This window comes from Myxine glutinosa, unplaced genomic scaffold, assembly GCF_964187855.1.
Source record: "Myxine glutinosa unplaced genomic scaffold, kmMyxGlut1.1 SCAFFOLD_686, whole genome shotgun sequence".
Taxonomy (NCBI): domain Eukaryota; kingdom Metazoa; phylum Chordata; class Myxini; order Myxiniformes; family Myxinidae; genus Myxine; species Myxine glutinosa.
In genome coordinates this window covers 146140-173476 of record NW_027616781.1, presented here as the reverse complement: position 1 = coordinate 173476, position 27337 = coordinate 146140, and the positions used below count along the sequence as shown (strand labels likewise).

Genomic DNA, 27337 nt, shown 5'->3' with positions numbered 1-27337 from the left:
GGAGGAGATTTTAAAGGGATGGGTGATGGGGAAGATCTGGAGGGGAGGGGTGAGTTTGGATTTTAGAAAGTGTTGTACGATTAATGGGAAACGAACATTTATCACAAAATGAGTTTATTGTGACTTTCGGGTCAGAGATGCATTTAAGGATGCTGGAGTGGGGGGGGGGGGGGGTGGGGAGGTGGGGGGGGGGTGGAGTGCAGATGAGTTTCGGGAATTTAGTAAGGAGGATCTGTAAGAGATGGCAATTTTTTTTGGAATGAATAGATTTGGTGAGCAAGTCAAAAGCAACCTTTTAAAGAAGAAGAAGAAAAACGTGTTATAATATACGACGGGATACAGCACTTCAGGGAAAGTTTAAACATTTTAAAATTGAACAGTGAAAACGAGCTGGGGAATGGAGTGAAATGGGGGTGAAATGAAGGTGAAAAACGTGGTCAAAGAACGAACAAACGAAAAGAACAAAGAAGGAAAGGTTTTTTGTCTTTTGTTTTTTTAGTTAAGATTTTAAACAAGGAAGTATGGGATGAAAAGACTGGGCAAAAATTGAGAGAACGAGAGAAGAAGGACCACAATCGACCGCTGAGAGAAAACAAAGCCTCAAGGTAGGAAGCTTAAAGAACTAGGCTGCAAATAATGCGACACAAATTACTCGACTATTATATACAGGTATGAAAGATTTAACACCGATAATCTTCCTCGGGACACACTATAGGTGCACACATGTAAGATAAATAGTTTCGACAAAAATACAATTGTGAACAATTACTTCACTTCGAGCGTGCGTGAAGATCGTGGACAGCTTTGGAAAAAAAAAAAGCCCCAAAAAAACCCTGATATGAAAATCGTATTCAAATTTCAAGTCAATCGGATGAAAATTAAGGATTTTAGAAACCTGCAAAAAAAAGTGGTTGACCTTTGGTCTATGTTGACCTTGTGACCTAAAAAATAAATAGGATTTTGTCAGACCAGAAACTCTACCATTTGAAGTTTCGTGAAAATCGGTTTAAAATTGTGACCTGTAGGCAAGAATAAGTGAGTGGACAGACACACACACACAAAGAAAACACACACACACACACACACACACACACACACACACACACACACACACACACAAAAGAAAACACACACACACACACACACACACACACACAAAAGAAAACACACACACACACACACACACACACACACACACACACACACACACCGGAGTGATCAACATACTTGTCAAAAAATAAATTAACTTGTAAAGTAATAAGAAAACAAGAAACCGGAGTGAAAACTGAGGACCCCTGTCTGTCTGTCTGTCTGTCTGTCTGTCTGTTTGTCCGTTTATTTGTCCATTTGTTTTTGAACAAGATATCTCAAAAGGTTGTGGACGAATTCGGACGAGATTTGGCAGAGATGTAGAGTATGTGACGAGGACGAAATGATAAGATTTTGGTGAAGATCTGGATTCGGATTCGGCTACTAGAATTTTTTGAGTGATTCTTCACCATTGGGAGATCGGTCCGAAATCGATACAAAGCAGGATATCTCAAAAAGTTATGGACGGATTTGGACGAAACTTGGTGGAGAGGTTGGGTGTGTGACAAGGACAAAGTGATTCCATTTTGGTGAAGTTCCGGATCCGGATCCGGCTAGTATAATTGTTAATTGATTCTTCACCATTGAGTGATATGGCCAACCAGGTGGAGGTACACTCTCTACTGAGTGCCGTTCTAGTTTACCATCTGATTTTTGTGGTTCAAATATTGCATGTCCTGAGTCTTACCCACAAGTACAGAGGCCAAGGGAATTGTAGGATCAAATGGACTCTTCCCCTTTCCATTCTCAATATGGTTAAAATCCAGGTGAAAACTCTCCTCCTGAAACACAACACAAGCATTGGCATGATTCCAAGGTATTCATTCATATGATCACCAAAGTGATGCTCATTTTTTTCCTTTTCAAGTATATTTACACTGAAGTGCCTTCCTTATCCCATCTAAGGATATATACAGAAAGAGAAAGTCGATTCAGCTCATCACACACCTGAGGTCAGGTAGACTTCCTTCAACCATTCATTCATCTATATTCTGCATTTACTTAAATTACAAGACTAAATGTTCCCAGTATCGGTTCCTGATTCTATGGACGTTTCCAATTCCCAGTATAGGTTCCTGATTATATGGACCATTCCAATACCCAGTATAGGTTCCTGATTATATGGACCATTCCAATTCCCAGTATAGGTTCCTGATTATATGGACCAAATCCAATTCCCAGTATAGGTTCCTGATTCTATGTACCTTTCCAATTCCCAGTATAGGTTCCTGATTCTATGGACGTTTCCAATTCCCAGTATAGGTTCCTGATTCGATGTGACATTCCAATTCCCAGTATAGGTTCCTGATTCGATGTGACATTCCAATTCCCAGTATAGGTTCCTGATTCTATGGACGTTTCCAATTCCCAGTATAGGTTCCTGATTCGATGTGACATTCCAATTCCCAGTGCAGGTTCCTGATTCGATGTGACATTCCAATTCCCAGTATAGGTTCCTGATTATATGGACCATTCCAATTCCCAGTATAGGTTCCTGATTATATGGACCAAATCCAATTCCCAGTATAGGTTCCTGATTCTATGTACCTTTCCAATTCCCAGTATAGGTTCCTGATTCGATGTGACATTCCAATTCCCAGTATAGGTTCCTGATTCTATGGACGTTTCCAATTCCCAGTGCAGGTTCCTGATTCGATGTGACATTCCAATTCCCAGTATAGGTTCCTGATTATATGGACCATTCCAATTCCCAGTATAGGTTCCTGATTCTATGGACCATTCCAATTCCCAGTATAGGTTCCTGATTCTATGTACCATTCCAATTCCCAGTATAGGTTCCTGATTCTATGTACCATTCCAATTCCCAGTATAGGTTCCTGATTCGATGTGACATTCCAATTCCCAGTATAGGTTCCTGATTCGATGTGACATTCCAATTCCCAGTATAGGTTCCTGATTCTATGTACCAATCCAATTCCCAGTATAGGTTCCTGATTCTATGTACCATTCCAATTCCCAGTATAGGTTCCTGATTCGATGTGACATTCCAATTCCCAGTATAGGTTCCTGATTCTATGGACCATTCCAATTCCCAGTATAGGTTCCTGATTCGATTTGACGCGTCACTGAGCTCCGTTTGTCCTTTCTTAGAACCCGCAATTTGTGAAGCCCAACGACAGACAGAGCTTTTATCAACAGCATTGACTCCGTATACAATTTTAACCGCCTGCGAATGTTCGTTACTGATTCCTTCTCTGCCACAAGAAATTCAATAACAGGCCGTTGTTTAAAACGCTCATCACCACACAGCGCCATTTTGACGACCCCCTGCGCATGCGCTAGAAAACGTATTGTTCCGCGGCGTTACAGCAGAAAGCGGGACATTCAAAATTAACCACATAATAAGTTGCAGACATTTCCTGTTGATTTTGACTGAAGTATAGAAAGTGTTGCAAAACATTTTGGGCAACCCTCATATATATATATATATATATATATATATATATATATATATATATATATATATATATATATATATATATATATATATATATATATATATACAGATTTGGCATTTAATATGGAATATTTTTTTTGTTGGGGTGAACTTACTTTTCAAGATGACTTAGAACCAAAAGTTCATTGGAATTATGTTGAAATTATTCTAGATTTTGTTAATGTGACCTTTAAAAGAAACAAAAACCACATTTGACATTTTGAAGCAAATAAATTGATCCTTGAAAGTGATGTAAACTGATATCGAACTCATTTCATGGACAGTACTGTGTTAAACTTCTGTACGTTTTCCACAAGTATCTCTTTATTTTGCAACATTAGCCAAAATTTTTTTTAAACAAAAAGAAAAGTTAAATTACGACTGGGATTACGGACAGTAAAATTACAGTTCAGTACTTCGTGTAACCCCCACGAGCATTCAGGAGAGCACGTACACGTTGAGGCATGCTGTTCATGAGATTTGCCAAGGTTTGGACAGGAATCGCTTGCCATGCAGTGACAATAGTCTGCTGCAATTCACGCACAGAGGTCGGCTGCTGGTCCAAGTTGTCGATTTGACACGTTAATTCTGCCCACAAGTTCTCTATCGGATTCATATCCGGGGACATGGCAGGCCACTCCATGTGCTCTACACCATGGTCAGCAAGAAAGTGTTGGATCATGCGAGCATGATGAGGCGGTGCATTGTCATCTTGGAAGACAAAGTTTCCTCGAAAGGCTGCACGAGCAAATGGAAGCAATATTTCTTCCAGAATGGCCCTGTGCTTGAACTGGTTCAGGTTTCCATTCAGAACAACCAGGTCAGTTTTGCCCCCTACATGAAAAGCATCCCAAACGGTCACCCCACCACCTCCAGCTTGGGCTCTTGGCACTATACAATCTTCGTTGTGGGCTTCATGCACTTGTCGGCGCACTGGGACGCGGCCATCTTGATGATAGACCAGAAATCTAGACTCATCACTGAAGATCACTTGATTCCAGTGTCCTGGCTGCCATTGACGGCCCACTGCAATCGGCGCTGGCTGTGTTGTCTGGTCAGGCGTGGCTTTCTCAGGGGACGACTGGCACGATAGCCTGCTTGAACCAGGCATTGGTTGACTAGCCTTCTGGATACTAGTCAGGTTCACTATGTTTTTTCGTTCAAAATCATGGTAGATTAGCAAACCTATACATTTTTGGAAACGTTATTACATGGAAAATCAGAAAATCAATGTTTACATTTGCCAATTCCGACCAATTCCATTCGACCAATTCGACCATTCGACCAATCGCTTCGATCGACCATTCGACAAATCGCTTCGATCGACCATTCGACCAATTCGATCGATTCGCTTCATCGAATTCGATTCGATCGACCATTCGACCCATTCGATTTGCCAATCAATTTGACCGACCTTTGCTTGTGTGGAACGGACTGTGAAAACGATGCGGACTATATTGTCGGATACGACACACAGGACAATGATGACGAACTCTAAATGGCATATTCTGTAATCGTCTATGTTTGATGCCATTGACTGCCTGTGTATATTTTGTCATTGACTGCCTGTGTAGATGTGAAGTTATACTGACTGCATGTGTATATATGATTTTGCTGACTGCCTGTGTATGTTTGGTGATATGAATTATTGTGACACATTTTGATGTTATTAACTGCCTGTACAAAATGATAACATGTATTTGATTATGCAACTTATCGTGAATATAAAGACAGTATTTTGCAATTCAAAACCTTTGATTCGTGTCTTACCATTCCCCATAGCACTAATTTGATACTTTCATTGGATTTCTTGTCCCTGAAAATATAGGTTTAGTGTGGCGGACACAAAAGCCCACTGGCGTGGTGACATCATTCCACGCACGAAGTGGGCGGTGGCCACGCCCGAGGGGTAGGCGTGGCCTCATGATATACACCGGGCGACCAGCCCGGAGGAGTTCAGTGTTACAGTGTAGTCTTACAATAAAGACATTTATATGTTACCGCTTGTCCGCTTCCTCCTTGCTCACAAGCAGCGCGCGTAACGCCGCGCTTTACTGGTGACCCTCGACGTTGGATCTGCCGGAGCGATCCTTCCACACGCGACGCCATCGCCATGGCCGCCTTCGTCAAACTTCCGGAATTTTGGGAGGCTCAGGCCGAAGTCTGGTTCGTCCAGGCCGAAGCCCAATTTCAGCTTCGGCGCCTCACCAACGACGACCTGCGCTACTGCCATGTCGTCGCCTCCCTCGGGCCCGGCACGGCCGCTCGAGTTGTGTCCGTCCTTCGCCACCCACCGGACGGCCACAAGTACGAGGCACTCAAGCGGCTACTCCTAGCCACGTTCGGCCTCACGGACGACGCACGGGCCGATCGCCTCCTGGATCTCCCCGAGCTCGGTGAGACGCGCCCGTCGGTCCGAATGGACCATATGCTGTCACTGTTGGGCGACGAAGCCCCCGGTTCGCTATTCCGGGCGCTTTTCCGTCGCCAACTTCCAGCGCAGGTTCGCCTCGCGTTGGCCGGGACCGGGCTAACGGAACCCCGAGCATTGGCGGCCGAGGCGGACAAGTACTTCGCCGCTTCGGACACGCGGGCGAGCGTTGGCGTGGCCGTCACGGCCTTCGACGCTGATGTTCCACAGCATCATCTTCTACAGCACGCTGATGTTCCACAGCATCATCTTCTACAGCACGCTGATGTTCCACAGCATCATCTTCTACAGCACGCTGATGTTCCACAGCATCATCTTCTACAGCACGCTGTGGTTCAGCAGCATGCTGATACGCACCTCGTGAACGCCGCCACGCCCCGCCCACCGCCGCGGCGAAAACCGCCACCGCGGGGAAACCCGTCGACTCCACCGGCCTGGCGGAGCCAGCCGCGCTCCTCCAGCTCCACCACCTGGTGCTGGTTCCACGCCAAGTTCGGCCACGAAGCTCGGCGGTGTCATCCGCCGTGCTCCTTCAACGGGTCGGGAAACGCCCGGGCCGGCGCTCAATTGTGGCGTTGAGCGCCGGCCGTTCGAGCAGCCTGCTGTTCATAACGGACACCTTCTCCGGGCGCCGTTACCTGTGCGACACGGGAGCACAGGTGAGTGTCATTCCCGCCGGCACGTCAGACAAGCACGCCGTGGGTGGGGGCCCCGCGCTGCTTGCCGCGAACGGGACGCCTATCCGTACGTACGGAAAACGCTGCCTCTCTCTGCGGTTTGGAGGGCAGGTTTTCCGATGGACGTTCGTCACCGCCGACGTGCCCATGGCACTGCTTGGCGCGGACTTCCTGTGCGCTAATGGGCTCCTGGTCGACGTCAAGCGCAGACGGCTTGTCCAGGCCGAGACGTTCAGCTCGCTCGCATGTGCGTTGCCCAGCTCAACGAGCGGCTTGCCAAGCGGCTTGCCGAACGATTCGGTTCCGGCCACGTTGGTCTGTACGCTTCCGGCAGCGGACGCATTCACCCGCCTCCTCGCCGGCTTCCCGGCCCTCACGCGGCCCACCTTCTCGGCGGGGGCCGTCAAGCACGGGGTGGCCCATCACATCCCCACCGTCGGGCCACCGGTCTACGCCCGGGCACGCCGCCTCGAGCCGACGAAGCTGGCGGTGGCAAAAGCGGAGTTCGCTACCCTGGAGCGACTCGGCATCGTTCGGCGCTCAGAGAGCGCTTGGGCGTCGCCGCTGCACATCGTGCCGAAGCCCGGCGGGGGATGGCGACCGTGCGGGGACTATCGCCGTCTCAATGACGCCACGACTCCCGACCGCTACCCCGTCCCCCACATTCAGGACTTTTCCGCCCGTTTGGCGGGCAGGTCCTTCTTCTCGAAGGTGGACCTCATACGCGGCTACCATCAGGTCCCCGTCAGGCCGGAGGACGTCCCGAAGACGGCGGTCATCACGCCATTCGGACTCTTCGAGTTCCTGCGCATGCCCTTCGGTCTGAAGAATGCGGCTCAGGCGTTCCAGCGACTGATGGACAGCGTCCTGCGCGACTTGGATTTTGTCTACGTCTACCTGGACGATATCCTCGTCGCCAGCGCGTCCCGCGAAGAGCACCTACGCCACCTCCGCACGCTCTTCGAACGCCTGGGCCAGCATGGCCTGATTGTGAACCCCGCAAAGTGCCGGTTCGGCGCCGCCACAATCGATTTTCTGGGGCACCGTGTCACCAGGCACGGAGCCGTCCCCCTGCCGGCCAAGGTGGAGGCGGTGAAGGGGTTTCCGCGCCCCCGCACGATCAGAGGGCTGCAGGAGTTCCTGGGCATGGTGAACTTTTACCATCGGTTCCTGCCCCGTATCGCCCAGCTCCTGCGCCCCCTGCACGAAGCTCTCCGAGGTAAGCCGGGCAAAGGCGACGTTACCTGGACCGAGCAGATGGACACGGCGTTCACGGGCGCGAAGCTCGCTTTGGCTAACGCCACCATGCTCGCGCACCCGGCGCCCGATGCACCGATCGCCCTCACCACCGATGCCTCGGACTACGCGGTGGGCGCGGTGCACGAGCAATGGGTGGGTGGAGCTTGGCAACCGCTGGCGTTCTTTAGCCGGCAGCTTCGCCCGCCCGAACGCCGTTACAGTACCTTCGACCGCGAGTTGCTCGGACTTCACTTGGCGGTCAGGCACTTCCGTCATCTGCTCGAGGGCCGGGCGTTCACTTCCTTCGTCGACCACAAGCCGCTGATCTTCGCGATGGGCAAGGTCACCGAGCCGTGGTCGGCCCGGCAGCAGCGTCACCTCTCGGCCGTGTCCGAGTACACGACGGACATCCAGCACGTCGCGGGGAAGGACAACCCGGTTGCGGATTGCCTTTCCCGGGCCGTCGCCCACGCAGTCCACCTCGGCATCGACTATGCCCGGATGGCAGCGGACCAGGCCGCTGACCCCGACGTCCAGGCCTTGCGGACCGCCGTCACGGGCCTCCGCGTCACTGAGGTGCCGTTCGACGGCGCGGGCGCGGCCCTCTTGTGCGACGTCTCCCTCGGGCGTCCTCGCCCCATTGTGCCCGCGGGCTGGCAGCGCCAGGTGTTTGACGCCATCCACGGCCTGTCCCACCCGGGCGCGAGGGCCTCCCAAAGGCTGATCGCCGACAAGTTCGTCTGGCATGGCCTCCGGAAGGCCGTCCGCGGCTGGGCCAGGACGTGCCTCGCGTGCCAGCGCGCCAAGGTGCACCGGCACACCCAGGCCCCGTTAGCCCCGTTCACGGTGCCGGAACGCCGGTTTGACCACGTCCACGTGGACCTGGTGGGACCTCTGCCCCCCTCGCGGGGTTTCACCTACGTCCTCACCATGGTGGACCGCACCACCCGGTGGCCGGAGGCCGTGCCCTTGGCGTCGACAACGGCGGCCGATGTCGCGCAGGCTTTCATCGCCACCTGGGTCGCCCGGTTCGGCGCCCCCTCAGACATCTCATCCGACCGCGGCCCCCAGTTCACCTCGGAGCTCTGGGGGGCGGTTGCGCAGGGGCTCGGGGTCCGGCTGCACCGAACCACGGCCTACCACCCCCAGGCTAACGGCCTGTGTGAGCGATTTCACCGCTCATTGAAGGCCGCGCTCCGGGCCACCCTCCGCGACGGCGGCTGGGTCGACAGGCTCCCCTGGGTCCTGCTGGGCCTCCGGACGGCGCCCAAGGAGGACCTGCGCGCATCCGCGGCGGAGTTGGTCTTCGGGCAACCGCTGCGGGTGCCGGGCGAGTTCCTCCCCGACTCCACGGCACCATGGTCCGCGGCACAGCAGCGCTCCGCTCTGCAAGAGACCGCCCAGAGGTTCGCCCCGGTGCCAACGGCATGCCACGGGCACCCACCGACGCACGTCGCCCCGGAGCTTCGCACGGCGGAGTACGTCTTCGTCCGCCACGATGCCCATCGGACACCACTGCGGCCCCCGTACGACGGGCCTTTCCGCGTGCTGGAGACCGGGGCGAAGCACTTCACCCTGGACATCGGCGGTACTCCTGACCGCGTTTCGGTAGACCGCCTCAAGCCGGCCCACCTCGATGTGGACCATCCACCGCCAGTGGCCCGACCCCCACGTCGGGGCCGCCCTCCTGCGGGCGGAACCCCGGCACCGCCCAGCCCCGCCGCCACGGCGCCCCCCGGTCCTGCACCCATCCCAGGGGCAGCCAGGGGCATCCCACCTGGTATCCCTGCACCCCGGACGCCGCCGATCGCCAGGGGGCGCTTCGGCCGGGTCATTCGTCTGCCCCGCAAACTGGCCCTCCAGGTGCGCGGGAATTCTGGGGGGGCGCGTGTGGCGGACACAAAAGCCCACTGGCGTGGTGACATCATTCCACGCACGAAGTGGGCGGTGGCCACGCCCGAGGGGTAGGCGTGGCCTCATGATATACACCGGGCGACCAGCCCGGAGGAGTTCAGTGTTACAGTGTAGTCTTACAATAAAGACATTTATATGTTACCGCTTGTCCGCTTCCTCCTTGCTCACAAGCAGCGCGCGTAACGCCGCGCTTTATTAGTACTAGGGCATGCCCGTACTATATCTATATCTAAAATTATATCCCCCCCCCTCTATTTACATGAAATGGTTTGGTCCAAAGCGAACGGCTTGCGACTGGTGACAATCCCCCCCCCCCTCTATTTACATGCAATGGTTTGGTCCAAAGCGAACGGCTTCCGGAGTTTGGTAAAGAAATCGCCATCGCGTGCACAAACGCGCAGGAAAGCGAATGAATCGCAAATTCGTTTTTATTAGTTGTAAAACATAGTTTAACGCCAACATAGTTTGCAAACGTGAAATAAATGAATACGCTCTCAAATGTGCCATCCGAGGCAGAGTGTGCCCGCCACGTTCGGCACACGCGATCGTTCGCTGCTCTCTGATTGGTTGAATCGTTTTTTGGACATAGCTCGGTAAGTAATTGTCCGATTAATATGAAACCTTGAAAAGGCACATCCTCGGGTCCCCAGCAATATACCTGGCAAGTTAAAAGTATATCGGACCCGTGGTTGTCGAGAAACAGCGGTCACAGACAAACGTACAGACAGAGATTACTGGAATTATAGATAGATATTTTAAAAAGTTTTTAGGGTAATTAGAGGCAAAAATAGAACAAAATATGTATTTTACAGTGGCCATTAAGAAAATCCAAAATGGCCGCCATACAGGTATCTCTCCAAATGTAAACATTGATTTTTAGTTTTCTTATGCTATAACCTTTCCAAAAATGTATAGGTTTGCTAATCTACCATGATTTTGAACGAAATATAATTTATTGACATAGTAAACCTGACTATACAGGCACATTTGTCAGTTGCTGCCACTCAGGCCTAAGCCGATTAGCTGACTTGGTACGGCCATTGCAAACTAACCGGTGCAGCTGGCGATCATCTCTCCTTGTGGTTCTGTGTGGACGTCCTGGCCTCGGTAGTGGAGTCGGGACACGCCTCTGAGCATTTCGTTTCAGGATCTTTGACACCTGACCTTGAGTGATGCCATACTGCCGAGCAATAGCGCGCTCTTTCATGCCGGAATTTCGTAAAGCCACCACTCCATGACAAACAGCATTGTCGAATTGACGGACCATCTCCAGAGGAAGCGGCAATAACTTTTGTAGACGTGCAGCAGTTGTTTTCCACGAATACAGAACGCAACAACCCTTGTATACCCGATTGTGAAGCCAATCGTCAAATGTACCTGTCCTTACATTTTGTCACGCCACCTGTGATATAATCCTGTTATTGACTTCTTGCTGCGAAAGACAATCAGTGACATGGTTCTTTCAACAAAGACATCACCGAAGCGTAAAAGAAACTCACCAGATTGATATACTGAGTTCAGAAAGGAAACCCAAGTCAAGGAAAAAAAAATAATCCATATTAAATGCCAAGTCTGTATATATGTATATATGAACACTGTATATTGGGAATTGGAATGGTACATAGAATCAGGAACCTATACTGGGAATTGGAATGGTACATAGAATCAGGAACCTGCACTGGGAATTCGAATGGTACATAGAATCAGGAACCTGTATTGGGAATTGGAATGGTACATAGAATCAGGAACCTGCACTGGGAATTGGAATGGTACATAGAATCAGGAACCTGCACTGGGAATTGGAATGGTACATAGAATCAGGAACCTGCACTGGGAATTCGAATGGTACATAGAATCAGGAACCTGCACTGGGAATTGGAATGTCACATCGAATCAGGAACCTGTATTGCGAATTGGAATGGTACATATAATCAGGCACCTATACTGGGAATTGGAATGGTACATAGAATCAGGAACCTGCACTGGGAATTCGAATGGTACATAGAATCAGGAACCTACACTGGGAATTGGAATGTCACATCGAATCAGGAACCTGTATTGCGAATTGGAATGGTACATATAATCAGGCACCTATACTGGGAATTGGAATGGTACATAGAATCAGGAACCTGCACTGGGAATTCGAATGGTACATAGAATCAGGAACCTGTATTGGGAATTGGAATGGTACATAGAATCAGGAACCTATACTGGGAATTGGAATGGTACATAGAATCAGGAACCTGCACTGGGAATTGGAATGGTACATAGAATCAGGAACCTGTATTGGGAATTGGAATGGTACATATAATCAGGCACCTATACTGGGAATTGGAATGGTACATAGAATCAGGAACCTGCACTGGGAATTGGAATGTCACATCGAATCAGGAACCTGTATTGCGAATTGGAATGGTACATATAATCAGGCACCTATACTGGGAATTGGAATGGTACATAGAATCAGGAACCTGCACTGGGAATTGGAATGTCACATCGAATCAGGAACCTGTATTGCGAATTGGAATGGTACATAGAATCAGGAACCTACACTGGGAATTGGAATGGTACATAGAATCAGGAACCTGCACTGGGAATTGGAATGTCACATCGAATCAGGAACCTGTATTGCGAATTGGAATGGTACATATAATCAGGCACCTATACTGGGAATTGGAATGGTACATAGAATCAGGAACCTGCACTGGGAATTCGAATGGTACATAGAATCAGGAACCTGTATTGGGAATTGGAATGGTACATAGAATCAGGAACCTATACTGGGAATTGGAATGGTACATAGAATCAGGAACCTGCACTGGGAATTGGAATGGTACATAGAATCAGGAACCTGTATTGGGAATTGGAATGGTACATAGAATCAGGAACCTGCACTGGGAATTGGAATGGTACATCGAATCAGGAACCTATACTGGGAATTGGAATGGTACATAGAATCAGGAACCGATACTGGAAATTGGAATGGTACATAGAATCAGGAACCTGTATTGGGAATTGGAATGGTACATAGAATCAGGAACCTATACTGGGAATTGGAATGGTACATAGAATCAGGAACCTATACTGGGAATTGGAATGGTACATAGAATCAGGAACCTATATTGGGAATTGGAATGGTACATAGAATCAGGAACCTATACTGGGAATTGGAATGGTACATAGAATCAGGAACCTATACTGGGAATTGGAATGGTACATAGAATCAGGAACCTATACTGGGAATTGGAATGGTACATAGAATCAGGAACCGATACTGGGAATTGGAATGGTACATAGAATCAGGAACCGATACTGGAAATTGGAATGGTACATAGAATCAGGAACCTGTATTGGGAATTGGAATGGTACATAGAATCAGGAACCTATACTGGGAATTGGAATGGTACATAGAATCAGGAACCTGCACTGGGAATTGGAATGGTACATAGAATCAGGAACCTGCACTGGGAATTGGAATGGTACATAGAATCAGGAACCTATACTGGGAATTGGAATGGTACATAGAATCAGGAACCTATATTGGGAATTGGAATGGTACATAGAATCAGGAACCTATACTGGGAATTGGAATGGTACATAGAATCAGGAACCGATACTGGGAATTGGAATGTCACATCGAATCAGGAACCTATACTGGGAATTGGAATGGTACATAGAATCAGGAACCTGTATTGGGAATTGGAATGGTACATAGAATCAGGAACCTATACTGGGAATTGGAATGTCACATCGAATCAGGAACCTATACTGGGAATTGGAATGGTACATAGAATCAGGAACCTATACTGGGAATTGGAATGTCACATCGAATCAGGAACCTATACTGGGAATTGGAATGGTACATAGAATCAGGAACCTATACTGGGAATTGGAATGGTACATAGAATCAGGAACCTATATTGGGAATTGGAATGGTACATAGAATCAGGAACCTATACTGGGAATTGGAATGGTACATAGAATCAGGAACCTATACTGGGAATTGGAATGGTACATAGAATCAGGAACCTATACTGGGAATTGGAATGTCACATCGAATCAGGAACCTATATTGGGAATTGGAATGGTACATAGAATCAGGAACCTATACTGGGAATTGGAATGGTACATAGAATCAGGAACCTATACTGGGAATTGGAATGGTACATAGAATCAGGAACCTATATTGGGAATTGGAATGGTACATAGAATCAGGAACCTGTATTGGGAATTGGAATGGTACATAGAATCAGGAACCTATATTGGGAATTGGAATGGTACATAGAATCAGGAACCTATATTGGGAATTGGAATGGTACATAGAATCAGGAACCTATACTGGGAATTGGAATGTCACATCGAATCAGGAACCTATACTGGGAATTGGAATGTCACATCGAATCAGGAACCTATACTGGGAATTGGAATGGTACATAGAATCAGGAACCTATACTGGGAATTGGAATGGTACATAGAATCAGGAACCTATACTGGGAATTGGAATGGTACATAGAATCAGGAACCTATATTGGGAATTGGAATGGTACATAGAATCAGGAACCTATACTGGGAATTGGAATGGTACATAGAATCAGGAACCTGTATTGGGAATTGGAATGGTACATAGAATCAGGAACCTATACTGGGAATTGGAATGGTACATAGAATCAGGAACCTGCACTGGGAATTGGAATGGTACATAGAATCAGGAACCTGTATTGGGAATTGGAATGGTACATAGAATCAGGAACCTGTATTGGGAATTGGAATGGTACATAGAATCAGGAACCTATATTGGGAATTGGAATGGTACATAGAATCAGGAACCTGCACTGGGAATTGGAATGGTACATAGAATCAGGAACCTGTATTGGGAATTGGAATGGTACATAGAATCAGGAACCTATATTGGGAATTGGAATGGTACATAGAATCAGGAACCTGTATTGGGAATTGGAATGGTACATAGAATCAGGAACCTGCACTGGGAATTGGAATGGTACATAGAATCAGGAACCTGCACTGGGAATTCGAATGGTACATAGAATCAGGAACCTGCACTGGGAATTGGAATGGTACATAGAATCAGGAACCTGCACTGGGAATTGGAATGGTACATAGAATCAGGAACCTGCACTGGAAATTGGAATGGTACATAGAATCAGGAACCTGTATTGGGAATTGGAATGGTACATAGAATCAGGAACCTGTATTGGGAATTGGAATGGTACATAGAATCAGGAACCTGTATTGGGAATTGGAATGGTACATAGAATCAGGAACCTATACTGGGAATTGGAATGGTACATAGAATCAGGAACCTGCACTGGGAATTGGAATGTCACATCGAATCAGGAACCTGCACTGGGAATTGGAATGTCACATCGAATCAGGAACCTGCACTGGGAATTGGAATGTCACATCGAATCAGGAACCTGCACTGGGAATTGGAATGTCACATCGAATCAGGAACCTGCACTGGGAATTGGAATGGTACATAGAATCAGGAACCTGTATTGGGAATTGGAATGGTACATAGAATCAGGAACCTGCACTGGGAATTGGAATGGTACATAGAATCAGGAACCTGCACTGGGAATTGGAATGGTACATAGAATCAGGAACCTGTATTGGGAATTGGAATGGTACATAGAATCAGGAACCTGTATTGGGAATTGGAATGGTACATAGAATCAGGAACCTATACTGGGAATTGGAATGGTACATAGAATCAGGAACCTGCACTGGGAATTGGAATGTCACATCGAATCAGGAACCTGCACTGGGAATTGGAATGTCACATCGAATCAGGAACCTGCACTGGGAATTGGAATGTCACATCGAATCAGGAACCTGCACTGGGAATTGGAATGTCACATCGAATCAGGAACCTGCACTGGGAATTGGAATGGTACATAGAATCAGGAACCTGTATTGGGAATTGGAATGGTACATAGAATCAGGAACCTATACTGGGAATTGGAATGGTACATAGAATCAGGAACCTGCACTGGGAATTGGAATGTCACATCGAATCAGGAACCTGCACTGGGAATTGGAATGGTACATAGAATCAGGAACCTGTATTGGGAATTGGAATGGTACATAGAATCAGGAACCTGCACTGGGAATTGGAATGTCACATCGAATCAGGAACCTGCACTGGGAATTGGAATGGTACATAGAATCAGGAACCTGCACTGGGAATTGGAATGTCACATCGAATCAGGAACCTGCACTGGGAATTGGAATGTCACATCGAATCAGGAACCTGCACTGGGAATTGGAATGGTACATAGAATCAGGAACCTGCACTGGGAATTGGAATGTCACATCGAATCAGGAACCTGCACTGGGAATTGGAATGTCACATCGAATCAGGAACCTGCACTGGGAATTGGAATGGTACATAGAATCAGGAACCTGCACTGGGAATTGGAATGTCACATCGAATCAGGAACCTATACTGGGAATTGGAATGGTACATAGAATCAGGAACCTATACTGGGAATTGGAATGGTACATCGAATCAGGAACCTATACTGGGAATTGGAATGGTACATAGAATCAGGAACCTGTATTGGGAATTGGAATGGTACATAGAATCAGGAACCTGTATTGGGAATTGGAATGGTACATAGAATCAGGAACCTATATTGGGAATTGGAATGGTACATAGAATCAGGAACCTATATTGGGAATTGGAATGGTACATAGAATCAGGAACCTATACTGGGAATTGGAATGGTACATAGAATCAGGAACCTGTACTGGGAATTGGAATGGTACATAGAATCAGGAACCTATATTGGGAATTGGAATGGTACATAGAATCAGGAACCTGTACTGGGAATTGGAATGGTACATAGAATCAGGAACCTATACTGGGAATTGGAATGTCACATCGAATCAGGAACCTATACTGGGAATTGGAATGGTACATCGAATCAGGAACCTATACTGGGAATTGGAATGGTACATAGAATCAGGAACCTGTATTGGGAATTGGAATGGTACATAGAATCAGGAACCTGTATTGGGAATTGGAATGGTACATAGAATCAGGAACCTATATTGGGAATTGGAATGGTACATAGAATCAGGAACCTATATTGGGAATTGGAATGGTACATAGAATCAGGAACCTATACTGGGAATTGGAATGGTACATAGAATCAGGAACCTGTACTGGGAATTGGAATGGTACATAGAATCAGGAACCTATACTGGGAATTGGAATGTCACATCGAATCAGGAACCTATACTGGGAATTGGAATGTCACATCGAATCAGGAACCTATACTGGGAATTGGAATGGTACATAGAATCAGGAACCTATACTGGGAATTGGAATGGTACATAGAATCAGGAACCTATACTGGGAATTGGAATGGTACATAGAATCAGGAACCTATATTGGGAATTGGAATGGTACATAGAATCAGGAACCTATACTGGGAATTGGAATGGTACATAGAATCAGGAACCTGTATTGGGAATTGGAATGGTACATAGAATCAGGAACCTATACTGGGAATTGGAATGGTACATAGAATCAGGAACCTGCACTGGGAATTGGAATGGTACATAGAATCAGGAACCTGTATTGGGAATTGGAATGGTACATAGAATCAGGAACCTGTATTGGGAATTGGAATGGTACATAGAATCAGGAACCTATATTGGGAATTGGAATGGTACATAGAATCAGGAACCTGCACTGGGAATTGGAATGGTACATAGAATCAGGAACCTGTATTGGGAATTGGAATGGTACATAGAATCAGGAACCTATACTGGGAATTGGAATGGTACATAGAATCAGGAACCTATATTGGGAATTGGAATGGTACATAGAATCAGGAACCTATACTGGGAATTGGAATGGTACATAGAATCAGGAACCTGTATTGGGAATTGGAATGGTACATAGAATCAGGAACCTATACTGGGAATTGGAATGGTACATAGAATCAGGAACCTGCACTGGGAATTGGAATGGTACATAGAATCAGGAACCTGTATTGGGAATTGGAATGGTACATAGAATCAGGAACCTATACTGGGAATTGGAATGGTACATAGAATCAGGAACCTATATTGGGAATTGGAATGGTACATAGAATCAGGAACCTATACTGGGAATTGGAATGGTACATAGAATCAGGAACCTGTATTGGGAATTGGAATGGTACATAGAATCAGGAACCTATACTGGGAATTGGAATGGTACATAGAATCAGGAACCTGTATTGGGAATTGGAATGGTACATAGAATCAGGAACCTGCACTGGGAATTGGAATGGTACATAGAATCAGGAACCTGCACTGGGAATTGGAATGGTACATAGAATCAGGAACCTGCACTGGGAATTGGAATGGTACATAGAATCAGGAACCTATACTGGGAATTGGAATGGTACATAGAATCAGGAACCTGCACTGGGAATTGGAATGGTACATAGAATCAGGAACCTGCACTGGGAATTGGAATGGTACATAGAATCAGGAACCTGCACTGGGAATTGGAATGGTACATAGAATCAGGAACCTGTATTGGGAATTGGAATGTCACATAGAATCAGGAACCTATACTGGGAATTGGAATGGTACATATAATCAGGCACCTATACTGGGAATTGGAATGGTACATATAATCAGGCACCTATACTGGGAATTGGAATGTCACATCGAATCAGGAACCGATACTCGGAATTGGAATGGTACATCGAATCAGGAACCTATACTGGGAATTGGAATGTCACATCGAATCAGGAACCTTTACTGGGAATTGGAATGTCACATCGAATCAGGAACCTTTACTGGGAATTGGAATGTCACATCGAATCAGGAACCTATACTGGGAATTGGAATGGTACATAGAATCAGGAACCTATACTGGGAATTGGAATGGTACATAGAATCAGGAACCTGCACTGGAAATTGGAATGGTACATAGAATCAGGAACCTATACTGGGAATTGGAATGATACATAGAATCAGGACCTATACTGGGAATTGGAATGTCACATCGAATCAGGAACCTATACTGGGAATTGGAATGGTACATATAATCAGGAACCTAGAAGCTGGCGGACTTCCTCTCTAGTCGTCGTCAACGTGTGGCCCTGAATGGGTTTCTCTCATCTCCTCTTCCTGTTCAGGCTGGAGTTCCCCAAGGCAGTGTTCTGGGCCCTGTGCTTTTTCTGGTCTTCATCAATGATCTCTCTGACTCTCTTGAAAATCCTCTCTATCACTTTGCTGATGACTCCACTGTCTGCCACTCCATTCCTCTTCCCTCAGATCGGCAGTCTGCAGCCTCCTCACTCTCTGAAGACTTGGACAAAATCACAGACTGGTCAAACAAGTGGAACATGTCTTTCAATCCTGACAAATCTCACACTCTTACGATGTCTCTCCGAAAAGACCGACTGGACAACCCTCCCATCTACTTTCTGAATAATCCTCTCCAAGAAGTTCTGTCACTCAAGCTTTTGGGTCTCACTATCTGCCATGATCTTTCCTGGGAAAACCACATTTCCAAGCTGGCCTCGAAAGCCAGTCGCCGACTGGGCATCCTCCGTCGTGCGAAGTCCTTCCTTGGCACACCTGAGCTCCTCACCGCATACAAGGCTTTCATCCGCAGCTCAATGGAATACTGCTCTCCCCTCTGGGCTGGTGCTCCTTCCTCACACCTAGCTCGGCTTCACGCTGTTGAAACCAAAGCGTTCAGAATCATTGGAATCTCCTGCGATGAAGCTATCTCCGAGGGCTTTTCACTTACTCACCGCAGGCAGGTTGGTGGTCTTTCCATCTTATACCGACTCCTCTCTGGCCTTGCTCCCCCAGCTCTCTCTGGGCTCTGTCCCCCAAATATTCCTGCAGGTCGCACAAGATCTGCCTGCAACCCTCTTATGGTTAAACTGCCAAAATCAAGACTCTCTGCTCACCTTCACTCCTTCATTCCTCTTTTCTCCCGCCTCTGGAACAAACTCCCTCACTCTCTTCAATCCCACTCCACCCTCCAGGTCTTTAAAACAGCTGTTCACCACCATCTCTTATCTTCCCCAATCCAAAACCTTGATCTTTTCTACCCCCGCTAATTTCACCCCAAATCCACTTTTTTGAGGTGACTTTTGACTTCTTTCCTGGAAGTCCTTGGTGTCCTTGTGTTTTATACCTATCCTGCCTCCCCCCAGGCCCTCTCCCTCCCACACATCTCCCGATGTCCCTGCTCTCAAATGTTGTGTTTGTGTGCTTCCTCCCCTTCTCTCCCCAGCTTGTCGACCGCTCCCCTTTTTATATACTTTGTTTGCTTGTTTGTTTGATTTGTTTGTTTGATAAATGTTAGTTAGCTCTTTCACGAGCCTCGACTCTGTATTAAAAAACAAAAACAACAAAAAAAAACCTATACTGGGAATTGGAATGGTACATAGAATCAGGAACCTATACTGGGAATTGGAATGTCACATCGAATCAGGAACCTATACTATAAGTCCTATGAGTATGTTCAAATAATTATATAATAAATCACGAGGAAGAAAAAAATTGTGTTGCAAAACTTTTTGGGCAACCCTCGTATATATATATATATATATATATATATCTATATATATATATATATATATATATATATATATATATATATATATATATATATATATATATATATATATATATATATATTGTTTTTTTGAGGGTTCATTCAAAAGAAGTCTTGGTTTTTTTCATGGAAAATGCATATAGTTACTTTATGCAAATTCATTTCTCGAAGTGTTGGTGGCATAAATAAATGAAAATATTATTTTCTGAAATCAGTTCTTCTTTTACTCTATTACACCTTGATAGTGTCTCCATGGAATTAGAACATAGTTGTTTGGGGGGATCTCCTTAAAACTACAGCTGGACAAAAGTTTTACAAAAAATTGATTCCTGAGAATATGCTGTGAAGGTTCACAAACATATCCAAATATTCTTCTTCTTTTTTTTAGGTTCTGAAAATAGAAGAACTGTGGATTATTTTTTTTGGGTGCTATAATGTTCTGGCTGAATCGAAATGTGATGTCCCAAAAACTTGGTGAAATTTTTGTTAAAAATGAAGTCATTCATAATTACCCAACAACACAAGCGAATATGTACCATTTACTGGTACAACAAGTACAAAAAGTTTTAATTAAAACAAAAGCCGCGTCGATGTTACACAATGCCTAGATGCAGCTGTGAGTAGTGTATATATGTTGCTTCTGGGACACTCTCATTTTCCCATTGACTTACATGTTAATTTTCCTCTTAACCTCATTGCCCATTAACACCTCTATTTCTTCCACCCTCATCTTTATGAACCTTTTGTCTATAGTACCTATCCTTAATGTTGTTCATTAGACCACTCAAACACTACAAATATTTGTTTTCTGTTATAGACCTATAATCCTTCTTCGACATATCAGCTGGCAGATTATCTTTGACCCACTCAAACATCGACCCATTCACTTCCATGTTAATTTTCTTCTCACCTCTTTATGAACCTTTTAGCCTTTTGACACTCAAACAATGATTCCCCCTTGGTCTTATGGTACTCTTACTATCAATGATCCCGAGTAGACCACTCAAACATTGATCCTACAAATATTTGTTTATGCGTGGGAAATAATTTAATTCTCCTGCCACTCCCTTCACCATCTAATATATTAACAAAAAAGATGTTTGAGTTTGGTTCTTTATTAAGATATTTTAACTGAGCTAAGATAAAATGGTAAACCTCCCTCAATGTTCTTGTTTGAGCGCCTCCAGTGCCACATACCATTTTAAAATTAAAGTATATATTTTCCTGACAACCATCAAAGTTTTCCGTCCACTCAAAAATATTTCCATCTTTTTTACCCAATTCACCGGTATTTAAATTAATTCTCTTATTTGTTTTGTAAATTTTTTTACCAGTTGTCTTTTCAATTATACCTATTTGATATTTTTCACATTCGTTATGTTTACCATTTATATACCAAGGTTGATTACACCTCCACTCTTTAGTCTGGTTGGTACTTGGTTCTATCATTTATATAACAGTAAAAAGGCGGCGGTAGCCCGTTAAAATCCCTAACCCCCCCTTTTTAAACTTATCACTTATATACTTATATAACCATAAGGGAGACTATCAATCCATTTTCTAAAATAAACCTCTTATCATCAAAAGCCCCCAATGCTTTCTTATTCACCTCTTCTGAATATAATTTATGTTTATAACTTCTTATTCCATTAATCTTTCCAAACTCTTCTTTCTTTGTTGTTAAACAGTTATAATAATCCTTAAAGTTTATTGTTTCTTTAATAACATTTTTCTTTACACCTTTTAACTTCTTATCAGTTTTTTCAACGTTATTCACAATGTATTTATAAGCATAAGCCTTAGACCTCAATCCCACAAATTTACTCATGACATTTCCTCCTAATTCATCCTTAAACTTTCCAATCACCTTTTTATTTTTAGAAGAGAACAACTCACTCTCTGGACTGTAATTACTTGTATCATAGATACTAGGGCATGCCCGTACGTGGGTGCCCGCCCGTTCCTTGCCAAAAAAAAAAAAACCGCTACCCGTACGCTCTACCCCGCCCGTACGCCCGTACGCCCGTAAACAAAAAAAACAACGCTCTTCGCTTCCGCCCTTCGCTCTGACTGAATTGGGAGAAATAATGCGCATAAGAAATCGAGAAATTATTATTTTCTCCGGAAGAAATCGAATTACGAACCGTAATGGCGCACGCGCTCGGCTCGGCTCGCTCTCACATCGGCCACGCCTACGCAACAACGCGGTCTGTGATTGGCTGCCGGAAGTGCAGTCTTCACTGTCCGGAAGGTCGCAAATCGCAGTTACGATGAATCGCAAATTAGTTTTAATTAGTTTTAAAACATAGTTTAACGGCAACATAGTTTTCCAACGTGAAATAAATGAATACGCTCTCAAATGTGCCGTCCGAGGCAGAGTCTGTTCGCCACGTTCGGCACACGTGATAGCTCGCTGCTCTCTGATTGGTTGAATCGTTTTTTGGACATAGCTCGGTAACTACTTCTCCGATTAATATGAAACCTTGAAAAGGCACATCCTCGGGTCCCCAGCAATATACCTGGCAAGTTTCAAGTATATCGGACCCGTGGTTGTCGAGAAACAGCGGTCACAGACATACAGACATACAAACATACAAACATACAAACATACAAACATACACACAGAGATTACTGGAATTATAGATAGATTAATGTCCTTTTTCATGTCTGAATAAACATCATCAGTATTAATTTGTAAAATAAAACCATCTGTATCCATATAAAGTAGATTAACATCATTTTGATATTTCTTCCTCAAGTTATTATAAAAGTAATCATACATTAATGACTTTGATAAATCAAGAATTGATTTTCCAATGTAAATAGGTTTGTCCATTTCAAAACTCTCTTTAATCAAATGGATCGCACAAAAGTTCTCAGTAAAGACCTCAGCTCTAGTAAAACTCGGTCTATTAATTAATTTTGATGCTTGTTTCCAAGATGTTGATAGTCTGATATTTTGTCTTTTCCTCACATTTTCCATGGTCTTCCCAAAGACCGCATTATTCATCAATTTATAAAAGTCTTTCTCAAAATCTGTTTTTGACTCTGTTCTTCTTTGTGTATTAAAATCAATGTACCCCTTTAACCAATGACTTTGATTGAACTTTAGAAACCTATGAATCTTCGCTACTCTTAGACCTTTTGATAAATATTGTCGCAAATTTCTTTGGTGTAGAACATAATTTTTCTTGTTATATAATGTAGTAAGTAATTTTTCTGTTGATTCACCTATATTAAATGATTGTTGATAATCACTTAACCACTCCTTCTTTGGACTTTCCTTTTCACAAGCAAATGGGAGATCTTTGTGTAGGTTATGAAGTTCCTCTGGATATTTCAAATCGACCTCAAAATAATAACCAACCTTTGAATCATCCAATTCTTTTTGTGTAGAGATACATACATCTTGTAAAACCTTTTTGTAATCTTTTTCCTTTACCCATCTAAATTTTCCATAAGGAAGAGCCTGAGACATTGCCCAGCCATACAGGTTGTTTGCATCATAATACATCAAGTAGGAGCTCTCTACCGATGGATCATAATTTGGAATGTACTTGTTATTTGCTTTAGCATATCTCTTTGAACAGACTTGTGAAATTCCTCCTCTCTTTGCCTTTTCAATCATCAAAAGCATATCAACATCGGTTATTAAATCCAAACTTGTTTTGTCATTTTCAACATCGCGCTCCAAGCCAATCCAGGAGCAGTGTAATAGTGAGCAGGATCCAATCCATATCCAGAATGACAGATTGTTCTGAAAGCCTCAAACACATCAGCCAACAAAAGCACATCAGTTTTGAGGTACAAATCGTGATACTCACCAAGATTCTTGATGTTATATTTTTCCCAAACATTTTGTGCGTGTACATAATCTTTATCAGATATGTGACTATTATTTAATTTGTTATAGAAATTTTCTTTTGAAGGAAGTTGTGTTTCATTGTATCTCTCAAATGAGTCTATATAGTGATAGGGGTAAATTCCCTTTTGTGTTCGTAAATCTTTATCTGAAAAATACTCTGAAAGACATGGAAACTCTTTTAGCTTTTGAACCAAGTTAGCCAATGGACTTGCCATGAATTTAAATGTATCAAGAAATCTAATATGAGTAATAGGAGATGTGTGAATTGTTTTTGTGAATGAAATGTATTTCTGAACCGTGTTTGGAATTGCTGAGATACTTCCAGAAGTCTTTGAGAGTTCCTTGATAAATAGATGTGTATCATAATGAGCGTTGTTATGAAGAAAAACAGGAATGAAAGAGGGGAGTTGATAATTAATATTACAACTTTGATGAGCCAGACCTCTATATTTACCAGTGAGATGAGAATGGTCTCTAACCTTTAGACCTTTACCAATTTTCTTCTCACAAATATGACAGGCAACCTTTGGCTGTCTAAATTCCCTTTTTTCTTTACTTGTTAAGGACATTGGTTTATTGGTTTCTCTCATTATCTTGGTTAATCGAACACAGTCTTTTTCTAGTCGTTTCACAAACTCCTCTGGGGTATTTGAGCCTCTTTACATCTCTAACTTGTTATATTCATCACCAACGGATGATTTGATATAATAACAAAAACCACAAGGAGTATGTTTTTGATATTTATTTGTGTATGATTCTTTTGGATCTGGAGAAGCAGTATCTATTTTTTCTAAAATACTTTCAAAATCAGCATATATAACAAATGGATGTTATATTGTTTTCTTTTCATATTTGAATGTGATCTTTGAGCCTTTTTTAGGCATGTTGATTACCGTTGATTTATGTTCACCACAATAATTTGAATGTTTATCTAATCTTTCTTGTGTATGGAAGAAGTTAAGACAACGCATACAAATATATATTTTATTTGTTCTTTTACATACTTGTGGTTTTATTAATTTTGTAATATCTTTGATGGATGTATAATGTGAATTTTCATCTGAATTAAAATATAGAAGATTAATATGAGTTTGTTTACAATTGTCAGAAAGCTTTAAAACCTGAATGTTGTTTGTTTCTGTTAGACCATAAACATTAACTGATAAATTATTCAACTTTTCAAATTTAGGAATATCATTTAAAGTCATCAGAAACTTTAGATCTTTCGTATTTAATGTATTCTCATATTTTTTATAATGAGATACTCTTTCATCATGAAAATGTGGAGGATGTAAGTGTGCTAGAATAGACCAGAGAAAACATTTATTGTCTTTATTTTTGATATTGATAACTGCTTTTCTATTTTTGATAACACTGGGTAAATCAATGTAAGAAGAAGCTTTTAGAGGATCTGATTTAAGAATATGAATGTCTATGTGAATAATTTTTCCTATATTGAATCCACTTCCTACGATTGAATTATCCACATCTTGATCTTGTTTAATAAGTTCATCATAGACTCCTGATGTTTTAAAATCTTGATATGAAGATATAAAGTGTGGCTCAGTTCTCATGTATGGTGTATCTATAACTCCTTCGTCCTTTGTCATTTCTAATTTTACTCCCATATAAAATTTAAGTGGTTTCATTTATTTTAGTGTTTTTTTAATCAACGTTTGAACAGCAGGTTTAACTATTTCTACAGCATCAACTATAGACTCTGGTTCAGGAGGTTTGAAGTTAAAGACTTATTTTAATATGTCCTTTGAATGCACCATCAGAGTTTTTAGTTGTGATAAAATTTGATAAATGTTGATTTGTTTTAAGATGGATTTCGAAGCCTTTCTTGAGGATATTTTTATTACAGGCAGAACAGTGTTTTGTTTCCTTCTGAATAGGAGATAGTAGGTGAAGTAGATTAAATGTGTGTTTGTTAGTTTTAAGGTGTCTTTTGTATTGTTTATATTCTTGTTCACAAATGTCGCAATACGTTGCTTTGATCATATTTATATAGCAAAATTATACTTAAAGTAAAACACCTTTTTAGAGGCTTTTTTAAAGATGAAACTGTGCTTAAAGTAAAACACTTATAGAAGAAAGTGCCTTTTTACAGGCTTTTTATATATGAAACTATACTTAAACTAAAACACTTTTTCACTCAGAATCATCTGAGTCATAACTATCACATGAATACTCAGAATCATACTTAGAGTCATTAATAAAGCTACTCTCATAACTATCATTTGAGCACAAACTATTAGCATCATAACTATCATTTGAGTTCAATGAAATACTATCATCACCATCGTCCGAGTTCAATGAAATGCTATCATCACTATCGTCCGAGTTCAATAAAATAGTAAAATCTGCTGTAATGACTCATATTTAATTAGCAGGAAAAACATTCCCATCAATATCTATATACTTTCTTTCATTAACAGATTCAATCTCTACATTTTTAATATCAAAAGTTATCTTTAAATAATCTCTAACTATCATAGAACGAAATGACATTTCACCAGAAATATTAACATCATTCATTTTACTAAGATCTACACCCTTTGGATTATTAAAGTAAATACAAATTTCTCCACGAGTATTGTTGATGGTCTTATCATTCTTTTTCAAAGTATCGCGATCGATCACTTTTTCAAGCTTTGAATAAATTGCCAGGAGTAGAGGAGAAACTTTTGTTAGATTTACTTTAATGGATGTCTTTCCAGGTATAGTTAGAGCTCTTCCTTTAAATGAAATAGAGGGGCTCATGTTATTTTTCATAACTGGTTTTACCCAAAAATTTCCATATTCATCTTTGTTCAATTTAACATCTTTGACATATTTTTCTATATCTTTCACCGAAGTAGAGATTGATTGAAATTTGTCTTTTGTGCTTTGAAACATTGTATTTATTAATGAATAAACTTGCGTTTAGTTTAAGTAAAAATTTACCATATAAATATGATAAGTTCTGAAGGATATTTAGAATTTCCAGACTCTCCATATGATAAATTAGAGAATTGTCCGGCTTGTGATAGAATAGGGCTTAATAATGAGGGTTCAT

General features: G+C 43.5%; 1 protein-coding gene across 1 annotated transcript in view; it reads right to left on the bottom strand.

Moving 5' to 3' along the window:
* Positions 1–1229: 1229 nt before the first annotated feature.
* LOC144889077 (semaphorin-3B-like) overlaps positions 1230–27337 on the bottom strand; it is an 89553-nt gene continuing 63445 nt past the window's right edge. Inside the window, exon 5 of the mRNA XM_078768905.1 lies at positions 1230–1871. Within this exon, the coding sequence (XP_078625031.1) occupies positions 1725–1871 (147 nt within the window). The 3' untranslated portion in view covers positions 1230–1724. The remainder of the gene's footprint in view (positions 1872–27337) is intronic.